Source organism: Nematostella vectensis, chromosome 3, assembly GCF_932526225.1.
Source record: "Nematostella vectensis chromosome 3, jaNemVect1.1, whole genome shotgun sequence".
Taxonomy (NCBI): Eukaryota; Metazoa; Cnidaria; class Anthozoa; order Actiniaria; family Edwardsiidae; genus Nematostella; species Nematostella vectensis.
The window spans coordinates 13,757,945-13,777,406 of NC_064036.1; the positions used below are offsets into that span (position 1 = coordinate 13,757,945).

At 40.5% G+C, this 19,462-nt stretch overlaps 2 protein-coding genes across 7 annotated transcripts; both read right to left on the minus strand.

Annotated features, from left to right (window-relative positions):
• Positions 1–680: 680 nt before the first annotated feature.
• Positions 681–10,746, minus strand: LOC5518685 (adenosine receptor A3). 4 transcript variants are annotated; one of them, XM_032363449.2, is made up of 3 exons: positions 10,543–10,746; positions 5,453–5,569; positions 681–2,380 (listed from the first exon to the last, which is right to left on the minus strand). In XM_032363449.2, exon 3 carries the CDS (start codon positions 2,378–2,380, stop codon positions 1,460–1,462), a length of 921 nt encoding a protein of 306 aa, XP_032219340.2. In that variant the 5' UTR covers positions 5,453–5,569; positions 10,543–10,746; the 3' UTR covers positions 681–1,459. The 4 variants fall into 4 exon arrangements, 3 of the variants coding, with proteins under 3 accessions (XP_032219340.2, XP_032219339.2, XP_001638679.3); XM_032363448.2 differs by lacking the exon at positions 10,543–10,746 and adding an exon at positions 10,192–10,525; XM_001638629.3 differs by lacking the exons at positions 5,453–5,569; positions 10,543–10,746 and adding an exon at positions 10,192–10,528.
• A 2,523-nt stretch (positions 10,747–13,269) lies between these two features.
• On the minus strand, positions 13,270–19,305 carry LOC5518736 (steroid 17-alpha-hydroxylase/17,20 lyase). 3 transcript variants are annotated; one of them, XM_001638631.3, is made up of 2 exons: positions 19,137–19,305; positions 13,270–15,650 (listed from the first exon to the last, which is right to left on the minus strand). In XM_001638631.3, the coding sequence occupies exon 2, from the start codon at positions 15,632–15,634 to the stop codon at positions 14,150–14,152; it is 1,485 nt and encodes a 494-aa protein (XP_001638681.2). In that variant the 5' UTR covers positions 15,635–15,650; positions 19,137–19,305; the 3' UTR covers positions 13,270–14,149. The 3 variants fall into 3 exon arrangements, with proteins under 3 accessions (XP_001638681.2, XP_032219238.1, XP_032219239.1); XM_032363347.2 differs by lacking the exon at positions 19,137–19,305 and adding an exon at positions 17,962–18,219; XM_032363348.2 differs by lacking the exon at positions 19,137–19,305 and adding an exon at positions 16,685–17,029.
• Between the last annotated feature and the right edge of the window lie 157 nt (positions 19,306–19,462).

The following is a 19,462-nucleotide window of genomic DNA, read 5'->3' on the forward strand; positions in this document are numbered from 1 at the left end:
TATGATGAAAAATGCTGATTCCTGTCAATCTGAAACGCGCTGTAAGAATTTGTCAAAAAATCCCTGATCGCTTGGTCAAATTTTTATCGCACTCATCTTGAAAAGACCTTAGACCCAGGCCTCCAAGAAATTGACCGAGCGGGTTTGAAGGTCACCCAAATATTGATATGTCACTGATCTTGAAAAGCCCTTAGACCCAGGCCTCCAAGAGTTCGGCTGAGTGGGTATGAAGGTCACCCAAATATTGATATGGTCATGCGAACTCAAACTGTATCTTAAGAAAAACAAGCTAAGACTTGACAAGACCCTAGTGATACCTTTCTTGCTCTATGGATGCGAGAAATTGAAGATGAACATGGCATACTTCGTTTCTGATGTCCTGGTAAGGTCAAAGCATCTGCTGGAAAGAGGTGGGATGAAGACACTAAGCGAAGATGATTGGCAATGTCCTGAGGCAAGATGGGGAAATTGACACCAGCGTAACACTGACGTGGGTACCCGAGGGAGAGGAAGACCAAGTACGACGGAGAGGATGACGATGTAAATAGAGAGAGGGGAGAAGTGGCTGGGACTCTTGGTTGGAGGGGCGAGCTATTTCAAAAAATAGGAGGTAATGGAGAAGTTCTCTGAAGGCCCCATGTGCCACAACGTAGGGGGACTGGACACGTGACAGACATTCGTAAGCTTTCTCGGTCATTTATTTTGTTATTAGATTAGTATTAAATCTTACTATGCTGCTATGTATGGTCAAACCCCAACCACATTCACAGCAAAAGAGTTAAGTCACCCGATAAAATAAAATTCTAGTTGGTTTTGATTATGTGATTGTTAAAGTCTGCCAGGCGCAAATGACATAACGGTGCCTCTACATCTACTCTATATAGGGCCTGTTTTTTTTTAAACGTGAGTCTAGAATTTCGTGGCATACGACTGTTTATTGTTGTTGAGATGTATTTCTTGAGCTCCCCTATATATCTTCGCATTCCGTTTTTATAAGTATTCAGTGTTATATGCCTTGGATTTAAGTGACTTGCTCTTAATCCTCTCAGTACATGTTCTACGTGCTGTCGCTACTACGTATACATACTTACATACATTTTATTCATTTTACTTACATTTTATTCATTTCACCTTAAAGTCCTCAGTCCTTTGAAGCACTCGAGTTAAGTTCTTAAAGTACTTTTAAATTAAAATACTTCACAAGTTCTCAATACTTTGAAGCACTCAATACATTAGTGCCCGAAGTCCTCGATCATATGAATCACTCGAGACCTTTAGTACCTGAAGTCATCAATTCTTTGAGAAGTACTATAAACATATAGTGGGTGAAGTCCTCAATCCTTTCAAGCACTCGAGACATTAGTGCCCGAATTCTTCGATCATATGAAGCACTCGAGACATTTAGTACCTGAAGCTCTCAATACTTTTAAGCACTCGCGAAATAAAGTACCTGAAGTCCTCAATACGTTGAGACATATAGTGCCTGGGAGCACTGTGAAGCATTTTTCTGTTTGAATAACTGTGATATCGTCTTTTTAAACTCCGGCACGAGATACGAATAAATGACAGGGTTGATTAGTGAATTGCCATAGTGCAAAAGCTTGATGAAGTATGGCACTTCATACGGGATAAACCGGCAAGACATGCAGAAAAACGTCACAGTGTTCAACACGTGGAACGGTAGCCAAGTCAGAATGAACAATGACGTCACCAAGAAGAGCATCAAGACGAGGCGGCGGTCTTGGTCATTGGTCTTCCTGTGGTGATCTACATTGGCGAAGCGGAATTTCATGCGAACTCCGATGACGGGGTAGGAGACGCTAATGATGAGGATAGAGCCACACAGCAACACGAGCAGCGTGTAGAAGAACGCATTGAACGGGATCATCTTGTGCACGGTCAAAAGATTCAACAAGCTGACAAAAGCAGACGCCATCCATACAAGCACTATAACCACGAAGTAAGCCGTGGATCCAACACCCCGGTGTATATGAGGTATGCATACCGAACAGACGCGCTCAATGGCTATGATAGTAATGGTAAACACAGACGCGCAGCCAAAGAAGATATCCAGCACTTTGCTGATCTTGAAAGGGTACCTGTTCCATACCACGCCGCCGTATTCGCCAGATATCCCAAGATAATAGGTGAACATGGGCACTGCAATCAGCCCAACCAGGAGATCAGCTACAGCAAGGTTTACCAGGAAATAGTTGGCGCGTGTGCGCAGAAGACGCTTATTGAGATGAAAGACGATGAGGGTGAGGATGTTGCCGATTAGAATACACGCGTCGATGGTGATGTATGCAATGCACCATAGCACCAGCTCCGCCAGGGGTGTTAGCGCCTGGGACCCCAAGGCGCCAGTAGAATTATTCATCTGCAAGGAACAACGTGGATCAGATACAGCCACACTCAGATGGACTAAGTAAAATGTGTAACCACACCAAGGGAAAATGATGTAACCACACCAAGGGAAAGTGATGTAAGCACACCAAGGGAAAATGATGTAACCACACCAAGGGAAAGTGATGTAAGCACACCAAGGGAAAATGATGAGAAAACCGCACCAAGGGAAAATGATGTAAGCACACCAAGGGAAAGTGATGTAACCACAACAAGGAAAAATGATGTAACCACACCAAGGGAAAATGATGTAAGCACACCAAGGGAAAATGATGTAAGCACACCAAGGGGAAATGATGTAAGCACACAAAGGGAAAATGATGTAAGCACACCAAGGGAAAGTGATGTAAGCACACCAAGGGAGACGAAATAAAATGATAAGTGAAATATATGCAAGTATTAAGGGAGACAAGTGGAATAGATACAACTATTTTATCCAGGCAGGGAGACCACACGTGATAGATACCACCATATAAGAAAGAAACCGCGGGACAGAAACAATCATATATAGGAGACATCGCGGGATAGATACAACAATATAGGGGTACCGGGCGGGATATATACAAATATATTAGGGAGCCCACGTGAAATGAATACAACCATATTAGGGAGACCACGCAGGACGGAAACAAAATTTTTTGGGAGACCACATGATACAACCATAAAAGGGAGAACATGGGATTGGTTCGAGATAAGGAAGACGGGGATTGGTACGAATTTAGTACGAAGGGGATTAGTACGAGATTAATACAAAGGGGATTGGTACAAGATAAGTACGACGAGGATTGGTACGAGTTTAGTACGAAGGGGATTGTTACGAGATTATTACGAAGGGGATTGTTACGAGATAAGTACGAAGGGGATTGGTAAGAGTTTAGTACGAAGGGGATTGGTACGAGATTATTACGAAGGGGATTGTTACGAGATAAGTACGAAGGGGATTGGTACGAGATTAGTACGAAGGGGATTGGTACGAGATTAGTGAAGGGGATTGGTACGGGATTATGACGAAGGGGATTGATACAAGATTAGTACCAAGGGGATTGGAACGAGATTAGTAAGAAGGGGATTGGTACGGGATAAGTACAAAGGGGATTGGTACGAAGGGGATTGGACGAGATTAGTACGAAGGGGATTGGTAAGGGATTAGTACGAAGGGGAATGGTACGGGATAAGTACAAAGGGGATTGGTACGAGACTGGTACGAAGGGGATTTGTACGAGTTGAGTACGAAGGGAATTGGTTCGAGATTAGTGAAGGGGATTGGTACGGGATTAGTACGAAGGGGATTGGACGAGATTAGTACGAAGGGGATTGGTACGAGATTAGTTACGAAGGGGATTGGTACATGATTAGTACGAAGGGGATTGGTACGGGATTAGTACGAAGGGGATTGACACGAGACTAGATTGATACGAGACTATCTATCCCGGGGGATAGATAATTATAAGGAAATTGATACGGGGGGCAAGGGGGATGCTTTAAAATAAAAGAATTAAACTTATGTCCGGACCTTGTAAACCACTTCCCTTTATAAAATTCTGGATCAGCTGCTGGTTGAGCATTTCATGGGTGAACTATTCCCGCCAAACTAGTTATGTTGCTATCCTTGATACTGATTTGATGTCGAAAGTGTTTGCATTTATTTGGTCGTATCTTTACTTATATCTTTACTTGTAACTTATTATGTATGGGCCCATTCCAGTTTGCATGAATGAGTTAGCTCTGAGAGTTCTTTTATTTAATTGGTCGTATCTTTATTCGGCTGCCTATTATGAATAGCCCATTCCAGTTTGCATGAATTAGTTAGCTCTAAGGGCTCTTTCATTTATTTGGTCGTATCTTTATTCGGCTGTTTTATTATGAATAACCCAAGGTTCTGTTGTGGATGAATGCGAGTCAGCTGCGAGTGAGATTTGCTATCCATAATTGTGGTAAGGATGTGGTCAGTCGACTGCAGCAAACCTGGCTAATGGCCGACACGAAAGTGGTAATTCATTGCGCGATAGCCCGCTATCAGAACAGCAGTATTGTTGTTGGTGCTCTTTTTTTCGGAGTTTCTCCCCTTTTTCTCAAAACAATACACCTGCTCATAATTATTACTTTTTAATACTGAAATGAAAATTCCATAAGTCAAACATTTTTGATTGGATGATTTAAGAAATAAGCTAAAAATCATATATCGCACCCAAACAATTTGTCCCTACACCTTGTTTTTCGATAAGAACCTTTTTTTTATAAGAACGTCCAGCCTGAGATTTCACCAAATTTTAAGAACAGGCTATTAAGAACATGCCGAGGCTCAGATAGCAGAATTTTTTTTTAGTACTGATGCGTTCTAAAATGCAGAATCAAATTGTGCTCATAGTAACAACCTTTATATTATTGCTATTAATTATTAGTGTAATTCTCAAATAATTCATTTGGTATTATATTCTTATACACCCTAAAATTTAAGAATATCTTTAAGAATATATTCAGCTTTAAAATGTCCCAAAAATAAGAACGGCCCAGTCTCAACTGAAAATAAGACGTTCTTATAAAAAAAAATAGTGTATAAGTTTTCAAGAAAAGCGATCAAACAGCGAACATCCCATTTGATTTGACTGCTTCTTTTTCTTTTTTTTTTTCAGGTTATTTGCAATTAATTCGTTCTCGAGCAAGAACCGCCTAATCTCAAAGATGCAAATGAAACTTGCCGACGATTATTTCAAATTTTCAAGTTTTTAATTTTGTTCTTGTTCAATTTCGAAATAAATGATGGGGGTAGCCATATTGGTTGAGACAAAAAAAATACTATATAGAAAGCATTCCAAGTAGAAATAAAAACTTAATGTTTGCCATAAGCAGCCATCCCTTTGCTATATGTTATCAGTCATAAAAGTTGATAAAATCTGAAATGGTTGTGAGGTTGGATGTAATGCTTGACCGGCGATCTTGACGAAAAAAAAATGTTTTGTGCGTTTTTTGCTGGATCGCATGCTGAGATTAATGATGTAGCTAAGAATAGGAAATTGCGATATTTTCACAAAACACTAGGGCCTACCTTCAAATGAAATTCCCAATCCTCAGAGAAAAAAGTGATCCTTCGTAGATAAAGGTTAACACTTTATTGTATTAAGGAAAGATCAATCCACCGTTCCAAAACCATAAAATAAGCAATCTGCAAATAAATAAAATAACATAGAATAAAAGCACAATAATACAAGTACAAGTAATACATTGAAGATTACAAGTAGATACCATAGTTTAAAACGGGCGAGAAAGCGGGCAATGTTATTTCCTGCTACCTTAACACATCAAACTCAAGTGTGTGTAGCGAACAGCGAAAGTGCGAATAACAAAACTGTTTTGACATGCCGCCACACGGAGCTGACCGGATTTGACGCAGGCGCGTATCCATGAAGTTTATTAACACAGGTACCCCAATCTTAAAAATCTTGGGGATATTCAGTGGATGGATGAGAGATCTTGGTGTTTTCCCGCTTTACTACTTACTTTATTTACAAAGCTTCTAAAATATTCTTGGGGACGGTTTTGCATTTTCGAAATCCCTAAGACTGCAAATATTCCATTAAAAGGAATCTAATAATATAGCAGACAATTATCCGATTTATCTAAATAGACTGTGCTGTACATGTTACTAAGTGATCATTAAGCTAGTAAGAATTCAACACAATGAGAAACTTGGCAAGTTTGGTGTGAATGCAGCATAAGAAAGGCTGCAAAAGAAAATGACATCACTCTTTATATGTTTTTTTTTCGGACTACGCTTTATGTACTTTTTTAATAAGGTACCGAAATAAAATATATTGTATTGTGTAGGGAGGAACTGCAGCTGCACTATAGTGTTGAAATGGCAAAACGACCATTTACTAATGGAGAATAGCCACCTAGGAAATTTAGTCGTATGATAGTACGTACGTGATTCTGATTGGCTCACCGTCTTTTCCTAAAATAGCCAGTTCCCTTAAAAAGGCTCACTCATAGTACATATATCACAGTTTTGTACGCTCCTAGTGATGGGCTCACTCATAGTACCTATATCATAGTTGTGCGCCTCTATTGATGGGTTCACTTATAGTACATATATCACAGTTGAACGTTCTTAGTGATAGCCTCACCCAAATTACCTCTATCACAGTTGTACTCTCCTAGTGATCACGTGATGTTCTCCTGCGCAACTTTTATAAACCTAGCTAAGTGATAACTTCGACGTTTAGTTTCAAGCATGCTTAGCTTACATAGCTACGCGATGTTAGTTACAATAGCTTAGCTTACATAGCTAAGCGACGTTAGTTTCACGAGCAGCTCTCGTCATCAGGAGCAGACAACACAAAAAGTAACGTGTAGTTTTTACTATGCAAAATATACAGTGCAATTAAACAAAAGCAAACAACAGAAGTTGCGCTAAATCAAATAAATTATCGTAGAATCCCCACGAGATAATCAACGCCATAATTTGGCCTTTCTTTATAGTAGCAAGAGACGGTGTCTTGAGTTTTAGCAGTGACAAAGAAGACGACAAAATTACAGATGTATGACTACGATTATCCATATCGATGCGATTCAAACTGTTCGATTGAAAATGATAAAAAGAACAGATTGAAATAGTGCAATATACTGTGACTTACAAAAATCCTACTGCGATTGCGGTGGCGAGAGAAATAGAAGACAAGTTCCAGTGTAGAACGAAATGCTATCAACACATATAATGTGGTCCGGGTCGTGCAAGTGCTTATTCTTGAATACGGGTAGAGATACAGCGACGGAAGTCGACCTGGCAGCTGCCTGTCCCTTCGATAACAACAAATGTCAGTCAGTCCAGAATGCGAATCTGCTGCTTTTGCGATTCAAATTGTAAAATGAAAAGCTCCCCGCTGTTGTTTTGACTAAGTGAAGAATTTGAAGGTTTATGAGCCGGGATGACGCGGAGCCACAAAACCGTAAAAAAAATAATAAAGGGCAAAACAAAATTTTGACGAATTGCTTTATGGAAGACCGAGCAAACAAAGTGGAAGAGCCGTGTACCAAAATTGATTTCCTGCGAGAAACATCAATTTATTGTACGAGCGGCGTTGTGGGCGGATATACTATTTACATTTTTATTTCATTTTCGTATTTCCTTCTTTCATTTTTTTTTTCAAAAGAATAGAATATTTTTTCGCTTTGCGAAAAATAAGGTCCTTTTAAGGAGAACTACGATATATAGGTATTGAACAGGGTGTAGGACTATTTACACGTCACATAATAAGAAGGGCATAAGGGGATATAGAATGCACAAGTCAACTTGCCAGACTAATAATTTGTTACATCGATGGAAGTTAATTATGTCATTATTTCATGGTTTATTAGTGCTCTCTGCGTTTTCTTTTGTGGCATCTCTTAACCTTGTACCCTCCTGTTCCTTATTGGCTGGCAACTTTACCGGGGGGTTGGGTCATGGGGGAAGGCGTAGGGTGGTTGTGCGTAGTTATTTCGCTGGCTCCTTTTTTTAAGGTGGCATAGTCTAGTTTATCATGTATAAATGTAAGGCATCATACTCATCGGTACTCGAAAGGTTGCTTGTTCTGTTATTGTCAAGGAGATACCTCCCGTTTCGAAGCAAGACATAAGAAGAAATAATTTGCATATTCAATTCTTTTTTCTTAAGACTAATCAAAATCAAATCTTTTTTAATTTAAGATAGTATTATCAGGACGCATTCTTTATCTACACCATACAATATGTATCGCTATCGTCGATCCCCAAATTAGTTTTACCGCTATAGAGAGAGTTCGTGATGTCTGGTGTTATTGATCGTGGTTGTCTCCAGTTGAAGTGTTAGCTGATATTATTCGTGGTTGTTTCCAGTTAAGGTGTTAGCTGATATTATTTCGTGTTTGTTTTAGCAATTTAGAATGCAGATAATCATCTTTACCTTTTGCAAGTTCGAAATCTTTCCCCTAAAACGGTACAGGCTTGACTAGTAGAATCCCTTCGCGCCTTCCCCTTTTATTATCAGCAAACTGCGATTGCACGAGTATCCATTAGACTAAACCTCACCACAATACTGTGGCTGATACCCCGGTGGTTATTTCGGATACAATAAATAGAAAATAAGCCCTCAAGCAGTTCCCCTTTGGTTTATGGCGAGGACGAATGACAAGTGGGTGATCAAGTGATTGGCTGTAATTGTCATATATTGATAAAACAGTATTTAGTACAAAGATAGACACTGTATGCAGTCACCGCGATCAACAATTAAATGAGCTTGTACCAACAAGATGTAAATTAGAATTGGATAAGGTGTGAATTGAATGACAACTGTCAATTTGTGTGTTAGAGCGGGTTATCAAACCCTCTCTTGGTTCTCTTGAATGACATATTGGTCATGTTGTGTTAGCGCGAGTTATAAAGCCCTCCCTATGTCCTCTTGAATGACAACTTGGTCAAGTTATGTGTTAGCGCGAGTTATTAGACCCTCTCAAATCCACTGAATGATAACATGGTCAATTATGTATTAACGCGAGTTATTAGATCTCAAATTCACTTGATGAGCGGCTGCAAGATGGCGGTGTAATCGACAAGTTTCAGACACAATCTTTCTGGATATGGTTGGGGAATTCCGGACGGTGTTAGCTAAATATACACTGCGCTACCCTAGCAATCAAATAGGCACCCAAGAAAGTAATTACTCCCAAATACACAATCATTTATTTAATGACAATATGCTGGTCAAGGCATAGAGAAATATTTTAATATTCGTGTGCTTTAAACATACAGCAAACAGTGGCGCGGTAAATACGGCGAAAGCGCGCTGTATACCAAAAGCTCAAGATAAAAGATCGTGATCTGAATTGAGCCCCATAACAGATTGTGAGCTGGTTCGAGCCCCTACAGGCTGTGAGCTTGATTGAACCCCATAAAGAGTTGTAGGCTAGCATAAGTAAGCTGAAGAAGTCTGTTAGATTATTGATTGATACAGTGCCGATATGCGTAGAAATTTAATAACAATTCTAATAAAACGTCTCCAGTAGAGCTAGGATCATAACTGTGGAAACTGGGTTTGTTTTGTTTAAATTTTTTTTATAGATTTAAACAATTTACCAAATTCAATTCAGGAAACGCATATTATAGGTAAACAATATTTCGGGTTATACCAGAGAATTTTCATGGTATTATCGGAAAGACACAGGATTTTACCCTGCTACCAGAGCTTTCTCTTTTTCTGCCGATTCGCTTCTCTCGGTTTTCGCCTTGTTCGTTTGTTAAAGAACCAAAACAACGCGATTTGCCTAAAACCGCGAATACAAGTACAACACATAGAAACTAGGGAAAAGCTGCTGTTAGCAATGTATAGGATGTGACCCAGACGTAAGGAAAATATGTCAACTAGAAAATTGGGGAAGTCCTGCAGGCAAACGGGATAACTCCATCTGCAAGAGGAACCCAAAATGACATCTTGTCATCGTGTTTTCATTGCTGATTCAAGAAATTCACACAAAGTGCAAACTTTATCAAGAAGCGCTCCGCTATGATCAATATGTTTATTCTTGGTGATGTTTTTTTACTCTTTTTTAATTATTGCTGGTACTCGAAGAGTTCTCGAAGACATTGCTTTTGAAGACATTGCTCTCGAAGACATTGTTCGAATAAAATAGAATCAAATACCTATCAATTTAAAAAGCTCAATCCCATTTTTTTTTCTTATCATCGGATGTTAATGAAAGGGGCTATATATTTTGCCAATTGCCTTGTAAAATCAAGAAAAGGTCACTGGTCTAAATTACCGACCGAGCTTACCTGAAGGTAAAGGTAAAACCAAGCTAGATGTTCTTTGTTGTGTCCATAAGCCTCGGTGGCTCCTGACGTCTCGGCTTTTCCTACTAAGCTCATCTCTACCCAATGTTTGCTTTTTTCCGTATGTTAATTTGGCGCCGCGTTCAGTGAGTGTTTTTAATAAGCTTCTGACAAAAATTGGAAACACTCTCCCGTCTATTTGTGACCTTAATGTCAATAAACTATGTACTTTCCAATAGGAACTTCCAGGGCTAGCTATACATTTACATTGCTTGCCAATAGATGCCAATAAGTTTGCGTGTGCAATTAACATAGCCTTAATGTTTACTCAAAATGAACGTTGTTTTCCGTTACCTTTCTGCATATGAGAGCGGAACTCCAAGGAGCTATTGTAGTTTTCCAGTCATGTGTGTTAAATGCGTCAGTTTACATCCACTTCTCAGTCCTTCCAGCTCGGATGATCTCGCGCCGTGTATGTCTAATCAATTTTCTTCATTCTTTCGCTCTTTATAGCCACCTCGACACAGACAGTAGACCACTAATACGTTCAAATAATTCTGCTAATAATGACCAAAGGACCTCAAATCAAAATAGTTTATTTTCTTTAAAAAAAGTGTTCGCCGATGAAAACCGCGGAACTAACACCATTTAACTGATTAAGATAAATCATGACTTCTAGCGGAGATATCAAGAACAGATCTTAATTTTGAAAATTGAGATCTTAAAAGAAGAAAATTGTCATTAATTTTTAATACGCAATGCGGTGTCTGGTTATTGAAGGAATTGGCAATTCTGGTAAAATTTTGAAAAATCATAAAGGACAAATCGGCAAGTAGGCGCACTCTTTGCAAACCGAAAAACGTCTATGGCAGCCCTCTTTGTTATCCGAATTCCCCCAAAAACTATTACTTAACAAAAGACATTTATTGTACCATGAAAATCACGGTTTATCATTCACTCATAGATTACCCTGAGGAGGTCAGAATCTCAAACTCCAAAAGTACTTACCATATACACCTGATAACTGAATGCAGAGGTTAAGGTCCCGCCTACGCCTTTATAAGGAAGAAAAAAGCTCCACTTTTGGGCAAAGCAACAACGAAATATAGGCATTCTGGGTATGGGCTTGTATCTCCTAGCCCATAAATTCGCGAGGAAGGTTTAGACAGTTTAGCATTAAGTGCTCGACTAGTCGTCAGATAGCAGGTGTGATCGTGTCGTCTAGGGGGAATGTTTAGATATTTTGCGGTGAGTCCTCGACAGATAACAAGTGTGGTCGTGTTGTCTAGGGGGGATGTTTAGACATTGTAGCGGTGAGTGCTTGACAGAAGACAAGTGTGGTCGTGTTGTGAAGGGGAATATTTAGACATTTTAGCGGCGAGTGCTTGACAAAAGACAAGTGTGGTCGTGTTGTCTAGGGGGAATGTTAAAACATTTTAGCGGTTAGTGCTCGACAGATAACAAATTTGGTCGTGTTGTGAAGGGGAATGTTTAGACATTTAAGCGGTTAGTGCTCAACAGATAACAAGTGTGGTCGTGCTGTCTAGGGGGAATGTTTAGACATCTTAGCGGTGAGTGCTCGACAGATAACAAGTGTGGTCGTGTCGTTAAGGGGAATGTTTAGACATTATAGACGTTAGTGCTCAACAGATAACAAGTGTGGTCGTGTTGTCTAGGGGGAATGTTAGGACATCTTAGCGGTGAGTGCTCGACAGATATCAAGTGTGGTCGTGTCGTGAAGGGGAATGTTTAGACATTATAGACGTTAGTGCTCAACAGATAACAAGTGTGGTCGTGTTTTGAAGGGAATATTTAGACATTTTAGCGTTTAGTGCTCGAGAAATAACAAATGTGGTTGTGTTGTCTAGGAGGGATGTTGAGACATTTTAGACGTTAGTGCTCGGCAGATGGCACGTTTGGTCGTGCTGTGTTATGTTTTGAAGGGGATGTAGTGGTTAGTGCTCAAGATAATTTATTAAGGGAAACTTTTTTATGGGATTTCCATGTATTTTGGACATCATGAAATTAGTCATCACATTCCCTTTCACGGTTGCAATATTTCGCTAGTAGTGGTCGTACGCGACAAAGAAATCAGGGCCGTAGCCCGTGGAGGTGGGGCACTTGGGGCACGTGCCCTCCCAATAGTTTTTAAAACTAGAAGTTCTCGTAATGGAGTGAAGTGCTCGAGCTCATAGATTGGTTGGTCATTCAATTGCAAGGGTTAAATTTATAATCTTTTAGATTTGTGTGGGGCAGTTTCACATTTTCCATAAGCCAGATTTATGCAAGACCCCTTTTCTTTGCAGCCACTGTTAGTGTGATCAATAACCCTTTGTTTAAGGGTTTCTCTGTTTAATTTATAAGATAAATAGAACAAAAACAAATTGCTTGTAGTCTTATTTGATTAAACAAAAGAAATTATTTAATTGAAGGTATTGTATGTCTAGAAAAGGGAAGGTGAAGTTTGATAACCCTTATAAACAATCTGACTAGCTGTGGTGGGGATGTGCAGTCATAGATATTATGGAAAGTAAAGTAAATTTAAAAAAAGACTGCCTTTTGGTGGTTGAGTGGGAGGGGCACAACCCGTGTGCCCACCCCGAGCTGCATGCCTGTACATACCCAGTAAGCTATTTGGGTCTAAGTGGTGGCCACTTAATTGCTATTGAAAAAATTACTGCTCATGTGTTAACATATAGTGAACTATATAGAATTTATGATCTCCTGCTTCTCCCTAACAATAGCTTCTGCATGTAAGTACACTGCAGTATTCACTGGAGCCCACTGATTTCGAAAAAATTTCTTTGTCTCCTCCTTGGCTGTGTTTGTCTTGGTTTAAAATAATGATGTAGCAATCAATTTTTTTTTTTTTTTGGATAATAATTTGCAATCATAGTAGTTCTGGACTGGACATTCTTGTGGAAAAATAGACTGAAAATATCAAATACTGCAAACCCAGTATCAAATAAAAAAAATATGTCTATATCACGATTCGGATTTCATTAACAATTATTCAAGTTTGGGGGATGTTACGAGCGGATGTGCTCTCCTAATCAATTAAATGAGTAATACTCAAAAAAATAATACTTAAAGTTTTTTTATTAGACTGTACATCATATATTGTTGCGCCCTAGGGCTCTCAACTTCAGTTTATATTTCCGTGTAATATCCAAGACAATACACCCTTTACACAGTCATGCATATATATATATTCAAACAATTATTCTTAAGTTACTAACTCATCAAGTTTTATTGTAAGGAATCTAAACAGCAGAGGGCGCAAGGGCGTAGGAGGACAAGACCAAAACTACTTGCATGCTTTATACTAAAAATCTTTAAAATGTGACAAAGCTTGTCAAGCAACATTTCAACAAGTGTAAGAAAGAAAAACAATTCTTCATAAAATAACCCTATATGCAGATACTGTAGCTATAATAATCAAGGTTTATTACACCTCCTATCACTGACCTGGTGAAAACCCGAACAGGTAGGGATTTTAACCTGGTGGATTTGTTTGTGCCTCCCCGGGAAATTGTTCCGAAATAACTGTTCACCTGTGCTCCTTTCTAATTCAGCCCTATTAGAATGAACCTGTCGGACTTAATACCATCAAATATCAAATAACTATAGTACCTCTTCAGCCTCTTCGGGGTATAAAGTGAGTGCGTGGGCAACTTCGACAGACAGTGAAACGGCTAAAATATACTCGAATCAAATGCTTTCTTTAAAATCTCCATACACTTTCATTTTTATCTCTTGTCGTTGTACTCATTTTTGACGTCGTCGCTAAAACTTTTCTAATGAGTATAAAACAGTCGTAACTAATCTTTTCTAATCGTAACCAATCTTTGCTGAACGGAGCAAGTTGTTGCCAGAGGTCAATCACGATTGCTGACGATCAGACTGTAGCCTCGAAACGTCTGTAAAATAAGACTTCCTTATTGCTTACACCCATTTGTTGTTAGTACCGTTCGTTTACACAGACCTCAAAGGGTCTTGGGAAGTGATTCATGCCCACCTCCCCCTCTAGGTCAGGCACAGGGTACCCGGGAGGGCTGGTGAATGTCAATTGGTGCAGAAGTCTTGAAGTGACGAGGAACAGTTCCTTCTTCGCTAAAGACTCTCCGCTGCACACTCTTCTCCCGGCGCTGAACGGAAGGAAACTCTTGATTCCCGCCACGTCCACCAGTTTGCCTTTTGCGTCCAGGAATCGCGTTGGGTCGAACCGGTAGGGCTGGTCCCAGTATCTCTCGTCGTGGTGCATCTGCCAAACGTTGAACATTATGACCGTGTCCTTGGGGATGCTGTAGCCATGGAGATGGGAGTCGCACGTGGCTTTATGCGGCAGGCTCAGATGCGTGACGGTGCAGTAGCGGTGGACCTCGGTGATCACGGCCTCGAGGTAGTCCAGCCTTTCACGGTCTTCAAGGGTGGGTAGCCTGTGCCGGCCAACGACACAGTCGAGCTCATTTTGGATTTTCTTTTGAACATCTGGGAAGTTCACCAGGCAGGCGATAAACCAACGTAGTGTGGTTGTCATAGTTTCGGCGCCCGCAGAGAAGACGTCAGCGATGGTCATGATCAGGTGATCTTCAGTGATCATGTGATGCACAGCCTCGTTTTCCTGCACTGCTTCAAGTCTCGCTTTCAACAACGCATCAGTGAAGTCGCGGATGTTACTACTGTTGAATGTCGCTTTATGTTGGCTGAATTTTTGGTCCAGAATTTTGCCCTGGACGTCGCGAACGTAATAGAAATCTCTAGCCTGTTGCGTGGGTAGTTTGAGGAGCCAGGGAAATATGTTAACGAGCGATACTGGGCTGAGGAGACGGAATCCCAACTGGTTATAGTGTACAACTTGCAGGAATTCCGGGTCATTCATTGAGTAGCAGCTGCCAAACACCATGTTACAGATGACGTTGAGGATGGTGAGGAACAAATCGTGTTTTGGATCAATAGGGTTTCCATTTGCGGCCTTCAATCTCTTGATCAGCCCATCGACTTCCTCGCAAACTTGTCCCTCAAGACGTGGACTGTAGAGTCGCAGAGCTGTGTGAACTAGCTTGCGCTGCCATTTAAGCGTAGGACTTAAATCTGCCATGGCCAAATCCTTGCATCCCCGTGTAAAGAAATCACCAATGAAGCTGTAAGGTCTACCTGAGAAGTCATCCTTGCGTAGAACGAGAGCCTCGCGCGCGATGGCCGCGGAACCGACTACCACCACGCGGTTGCCTTGCAGATATAGCGTGTAAATATCCCCATAGTGCTTTGCGAGCTTGCTAAAGCCCAGGTGGATGTTTGGCATTGAGCCCCAGATATCAAGCATGTTGCCAAGCAACGGTAAGGGAGGAGGGCCTGGGGGGAGATTTGCATCCTGTTTTTTGCGCATGACAACAGCGATCAAAAGCGTCAGGCCAACAGCAAATACTGCACCCTCTACCAGCATCGCGCCCCGACAAACACTAAAAAGTGAAAACACGCAAATATTAGTACTTTGTAGATACAATTATACTGCGGCTTTTCCATTTTTACGTGCGCGCCTACTTCTTGTCATTGTTTACGACTCTTATGCGGTAGTCTTTCTTGTTTTTAAGAGATTGAGTTGGCAAAGGAAAGCTCAATACTTTTGTATGAAACAAAGATACAACTATTTTGTTACCAGTAAAGAATGATAATTTAAGAATATATAATATCGAATAAATAGGTAGTATTTAGACAAGTATAAACTGGCCTTTTAACCTCAAACAATAACGCTGAACATATTACTAACAGGCAATTCTTTGACCACAATTACGCAAGCTGTAGGTGTGTCAATACTATACAAGCTCCCCTATCGTTGTTACGCGTGCTACTAGTGTGCTTATAGCTACACAAGCTTCACTGCTTTCCTATCATTGCCATGAATAGGTGGTAATGATAGTGGCCTAGACTTCAGACACAGATGCTAGACTAAAATATCCACTAAATTTCCCCAAGTTAAACTCGCTGGATAAATTGCTTAATAATAGCTACGATCATATGATAGGGAATGCCATGTTAATAGTGCGGCGAGAATGCTAAAAGTGAGCGCTTGAGCTGTTAAAATTTAGAACATAGAGCAGCACAATTTCTGCTCCTTTATGTTTCTCGTATTTGGCTTATGTATCTTTGCAGGTGCGTTTGTAAATACTGCAGGCAATGGCTTACGGATTAAATGCACTATCTAACCGCACAGCACATCTTCTCCGCTGTGCCCAAAGACACCTATCGAGAGCACGAATTTCTCCTCAGTAAGAACTTCTAGTTTAAAAATAGCAATGTTTGCCTGGAATACCCGCAAATAGGTTACGTGGGTGGTAAACTGACCGTACTGAACGCCCACTAGAGTCTTTGAACTATATCTGTACATATTCTTATGTCTATTCAGGCGCCTTTTCACTGTCTGATTAAAAAAGGAGCAGTTTTGTCCCTACTGACGTTCTTCTCTCAATACATCACACTCTAGGGCGGTACAAACCTTTTGATAACAGCAAAGCGCAGCGCGTCTAGCAACAGAATGCAAGGGTCTCACGGTTCAGCAGCTAATGTTCGTTTTTTCAATCTCTTATGTGAAGCGTTCAGTCTCCCTTTTTGACAACCAACAACTTTCATTAGCCATGGCGACTGCAGGAGCTTTCAAACCCATCCGACTCCAAGGAAACACATGCTTTAGATCCTTTTATGACCAATGGCCATAATGAAATTTAGCCTTTATTTTGATATGCGATAGAGCAGAGGGCACATCCGCAAACTAAAATGGGACGCAGTCGTTTACACGCCACTCGTACGAGGTGTGCGGATGAAACTCTACACTAGGGGTGTCAGTGCTGCCATGTGCTCGATTGTACAATGTGGTGCCGCAAAGACTCTCGCCACACACACATGAGATCACACCACACGTACCTCTCTACAACAAGGGAGGGGAGGGGGGTGACCCAATCAATCGAAGTGCTAACATGCACATAGTTCAATTTGAGTAAAACAGCTATATTAACCGAGCATAGCCAGTCAAGTGTTCATAGATATGAACAGTGATGTGGAGATCTAATTTAAATATTCTAATTGTAGTATCATCACGCATCGACCGCTAGAAAACAAAACTTATCAGAGACGGAGATAGAATATAGACCAATGGAACCAAAAGGTAAACACGAGGTGTAAACAGTCTACGAATGGCAAGGGGGAGGGGGACAAGCCAGCGATCAATGGTTGCGGCAGTTCCTTCGTTCCAGCACTGGGCGATGCATAGCTCGCTTTTTGATGTTCTCCGCTAAGTAGCGCTTAACTAAATGACGGTCACACTTGGCCTCCAACGACGTTTACCATCTTATAACCATGTACATGGGGTTCCATGAAATGGGAACGATTTACTAGTTCATGTCATCGCAATTGGTTTCCACCTTTGAAATACTATTGTTTTAAAGACTCTTCAAAACGTATTTTTAAAAACCTGAGTTTTATCAAACCAAATTTACTTTATTCTCTTATCAGGTAATTACCAGGGGGAAACGTAAAAGATTTCTCAAAGCAACTTAACCGTATCCCTAACAATTTATTAATTTTCGTCATGCGTAGGCTAGGTACAACGGCGCTAACCACTTCAGTCAAATTTCTTGCACTTATTTTTGTAATCACATTACTGCCTTTTTCGGACAAAAGTGTCACATTCAATGTACCGGTGAACTAGTGACACAAGAGATTTCACACAAACACGAAATGAATCAGAGAAAGCAAAAGGTGTGTTGCACCTCGTACCTCAAGAGAGATGTAGCCTGTAACAGCGGCGGGACATACAGCGAGTTATTACACAGCCCCATATCAACGGCAAAACGGCTCGTAACAACGCGCTCAATTATCACGATCCCCCTTGTGGAGAAACATCGTACAAGTGCACAGGGTCTACAGGCCTCTGATTGGTTGAATCTGTACGAAATCTCAGAGAACTGACGTCGCTATTAGTCTACGCATCTCTGATTGGTTAACTTGTTCATATCGTGATATCTAATCCAGCGACGCGTTGTAGACCGCAATGTCTCTAATCTCACCGCATGTAATGTACGGTAAGTGAGTGTGGTAATTCATAGAGCAAAAGATTGAAGTCTAATCCTGAACACCTAGGCGCAGCATGTGCGAGCACAATGAGAGGCCTCGCCAGTAAACACGATAGCTTTGGCTCGTTATGCAAGGTTGTTCTAGAAAGAATAAAGTATATTTACAAAGGACCAATACTGTTGACGCGAGCTGTCAAGTCACCAAAACAAGGATTCATTCGAACACATAATCACAGCTCAAACTTGAATAACTTGTCAAAACTAGAGCCTTTGATTCGAATATCAGAACAGAAATCTGTTCAGGGATGTTCAACAAAGACAAATACCAAATTCTTTTTTAGGCTGTCTGTAAATTGTGCCTGGTTGCTGCCTACATAGCGACTACGCGACCTACACTTTTCCTATCGAAGCTGACACGCCTTTCTTGACCGTGCGAATAATAGCCAAACAAGGGCCAGCCATTAGGTTATCTGATGAAAGTTGGGTGATTTACTGTCATTACCAACAGAAAAACATGCACAAGTATTGTGAAATAGTCAGGTTACATATTCCTTTTGCCCTGATGAGAAGTACAGTATGTTCTAGTGAATCGTGGTTGTATATTTGGTCTGTTGTATGCTTTAAAAGCGTTACAAATATCGCAGTCCTATATAAACAAACGGGAAGTAATCAAAAGAAGGGGTCGAGTAGTAATTTAGCTTAAAACTATGATATGTCTAAAAATGCGTGTTTAAAGATGAAGTCTAACTTAGAAATAACAAATAACAAAAATGATTGTCTATACAAGAAACAGGACTGTACCACATCCTGATACAATAAACGTCAATGATTCAACAACGTATCACATGCAAAGAAAAATATACACATTTGTGTTCTCACCTTTAGTTGTGCATAAACTTCAAGCTTTTGCTGATTTCTTCTTCTCGCGCCTTCAGCTTTAATGATCACCCACAAACTCACGGTATAAAGTGTGAAAAATAAGCTTTCGATGAAAGCAGATACTGCCAGCTGAGTTTACTCAACTAAGCCAACACGAGAGATTCGTTATTGAAATTCACAGGTGGGGATGACAACCGCTCCTCCAATCACAAGACAGCTTGTCACTTGACGGGATTGAGATCAACGAGTCTGACTCATCATAATTCATAACTTCGGCTTACTAGCTTAGCACCCCCTTCCTCCTCGTAGAGCCCTCGTTCTCCATT

What these genes read in the sequence shown, in the direction of transcription:
- LOC5518736 (XM_032363347.2), bottom strand. Translation starts at nt 18,023, where the DNA reads ATGGGGCTGTGTAATAACTCGCTGTATGTCCCGCCGCTGTTACAGGCT. An exon ending in CAGGCTACATCTCTCTTGAG is followed by an intron (nt 15,651 to 17,961) that starts GTACGAGGTGCA and finishes TTCACTTTTTAG; the next exon opens with TGTTTGTCGGGGCGCGATGC.
- LOC5518685 (XM_001638629.3), bottom strand. Translation starts at nt 10,284, where the DNA reads ATGAGCTTAGTAGGAAAAGCCGAGACGTCAGGAGCCACCGAGGCTTAT. An exon ending in GGTTTTACCTTTACCTTCAG is followed by an intron (nt 2,381 to 10,191) that starts GTAAGCTCGGTC and finishes TGTTCCTTGCAG; the next exon opens with ATGAATAATTCTACTGGCGC.